Raw genomic sequence first — 2,356 nt, 5'->3', positions numbered from 1 at the left:
CCGTCCAGCATCCGCACACCTGCAGGGCCACGAGGAGGAGTGGTTGTGTCTGAGAGGTGGCAGTGCTCAGGAGGCCACCTTGGCTCTGGGTTGACATGAGCATGACACACGCCAGGTGAACGTAAGGGCCGAGGGACACCTTGCTGGCCCTGATGTCACCCCCTCGCTTGCCCCCAGCCCCTTGCACGCGATGCTGCCCTAAGGAGATCAGGCTCCCACAGGTCTGTGCAGCTGCTGCCATGAGCTGGTTCCCAAAGCTCCTCGTTAAGCCCTTTGCAATTAAGCCCAGCGAGTTCTTCCAGCTTTTAACCCCATTTGCCACACTCACTTCTACAGGGGAGCCTGAGCCTGCGCGGTGCCGGCGCTGCCACCGGAGCCCCGTGTCGTGGTGGGTGTTAAACCCCCAGGGAGCACCGAGCCCCACACCGAGGCTGGGTGTGCGGTAACACCACAGCACCCTCCACCCTCCTGCAAGCCCCTGGCTACTCCCAGGGTGCCGGAGCTGGTTTGTCACCCCCATGCCACCAGCACGCCGGAGCAATGGCTCACCTCCCACTTTGGCGTTGTACGCAACGCCTGCGCCGCAGATTCGGTTGTTGGCTGCAGCTGCCACCTCCCCTGCACAGCGTGTCCCGTGTCTGAGGGCAAAGTTGGGGTGTGAGGTGTCCTCTGCGAGGGGTGAAGGGGCTTGGGACAACTTCAGCCCTTGGAGGGATAAAGCCACCAGCACAGGGTGTTGGGCAAAAACTCACCGGTTCTCGTCCCCGGTGGAGTACCTGGGCTGGGGGTCGGGGTCGTTGCTGTTGAAGTCGTAACTTGCCAGGGGGTCCTATTGCAAAAAAAACACTGGTGTGAGCAAACTGCCCCTCGGTGTGGGTCGTGGCAGCTCGGCACAGGCTGCTGGTGCTTCACCCAGTGCCTGGCAGCGCCAATCACCCTGCCTTGCCCTCAAGCTTGCTGCCTGCTCAGCCCGGAGAGGGGCAGAGGGGGCCCCAACAGCGCTGGGTTAAGCTGGAGTTGTTGGAAATGGGGTTTTGCTAAAATAACCCCAAATGTAACTTTGCACGTTGCTGCTCTGCTGCATTGTGCCCAGGCTCAGGGGCGGTGAGAAAGCCCAGCACAGGCTGTCACCCCAGGGTGAGCATCACCCCAGGGTGTGTGTCACCCCAGGGTGAGTGTCACCAGCCGCCCAGGCAGGAGAGAGGAACCACCAACCACTGAAACGACGCTGCGATAAACAACAATTAAGAGTCACCTCTTCTTTCCTCTCAGCTTCTGGAGCACATGAGGATTTACCAGCTTTACTGGCTTTGCAGCTTGCTGTAATTACACCTATTTTGGGGGCTTGAGCATCTACAAGTTCTAACATTTCCCTGATGTGAAAAATTCACTGCGGGGAAACACCAAACCTTTTGATCCAGCCACAAAGAGGCTGAGTTCCCACTGCCAAAGTCCCACAGGGTGGGATGAAGACACCAGCTCCCACCCTCCCCTGGAGACAACACGCCCCGAAGGAGCCGGTTCCTGCAGCCCACGCTGCTCAGCCCCTCGTAGTTACGTAGTTGGCAGACAGGTCCGGGTGATCCTTCTCGATCCCATCATCCAGGATGGTCAGCACGACCCCCAGCCCCGTGTACCCTTTGCTCCAAGCAGTGAGGATGTTTAGATCAGGATTGATGTCATTGTTCTGGAAAATGGATTAAATTTGATCAGCCCTTGGGCATCAGGCTGCGGGTGACCTTCAGGGACTCTTCTGCTGCCTCATCACTGTCAGCATTAGTCCTGTTTGCACATCAGGGAGATGATTTGCTTGAGGATTAGCAGAGAGAGGGGTGAAATCTCACCATGTACCACTGCTTGTGGAACCAGGGATCTGTTGGCACCACGCTGACGCTTCTCTTCGTGCGCCTCTTTAGGGTTTGCTGCTCAAACCAGAGGACCTGGGTGGGAAGGGAAGCAGCGTTGTTGGTGTCAGGCAGAGCCTGCCCAGCATGTCTGTGCCTCAATCCCTGCAGCCGCCTCCTCCTCCCCACCTTGGGCTCTTTTGCCAGGCGCATGTTCCAGCCCCAGTGTCTGCTCAGGGCTTGCTGCCTAGTGCCACGGTGTTTGAAATGGTAATAAAGTTCTCCCTCCATCACCTGCGGGTGCAAAGAGCTGCTGTAAGACACTGCGGGACGCGTGTGCCGGCTCTGGAGATCAGAAAGATGCATTTAGAGGGCTGTAGAGATGGGAAAGACGCTTCGAATGTGAACTTGAGGTGGCGGGAGAAGCCGAGAGCATCGCGGGGCTCCTGGGGAAGGTTTGTGTGTGTGCCCCCCGGGGTGTCCCCGCTCGCTCGTGCACACAGAGCCCGTCA

General features: G+C 58.5%; 1 protein-coding gene across 1 annotated transcript in view; it reads right to left on the bottom strand.

The window, feature by feature from the left end:
• Positions 1-2,135, bottom strand: part of LOC104526158 (proprotein convertase subtilisin/kexin type 4-like) — a gene marked incomplete at its 3' end in the record, with an annotated part of 5,348 nt that extends 3,213 nt beyond the window's left edge. Inside the window, 6 exon segments of the mRNA XM_029085333.1 lie at positions 1-19; positions 550-638; positions 753-829; positions 1,559-1,687; positions 1,845-1,940; positions 2,034-2,135. The exon segment at positions 1-19 is cut by the window's left edge and continues 148 nt beyond it. Coding sequence (XP_028941166.1) covers positions 1-19; positions 550-638; positions 753-829; positions 1,559-1,687; positions 1,845-1,940; positions 2,034-2,135 — 512 coding nt within the window.
• Positions 2,136-2,356: the final 221 nt, after the last annotated feature.

The sequence above is a fragment of the Antrostomus carolinensis genome, unplaced genomic scaffold (assembly GCF_000700745.2).
Source record: "Antrostomus carolinensis isolate BGI_N321 unplaced genomic scaffold, ASM70074v2 scaffold27676, whole genome shotgun sequence".
NCBI lineage: Eukaryota > Metazoa > Chordata > Aves > Caprimulgiformes > Caprimulgidae > Antrostomus > Antrostomus carolinensis.
Note: the sequence above shows the minus strand (reverse complement) of the source record. Positions and strands in the feature narration are given on the sequence as shown.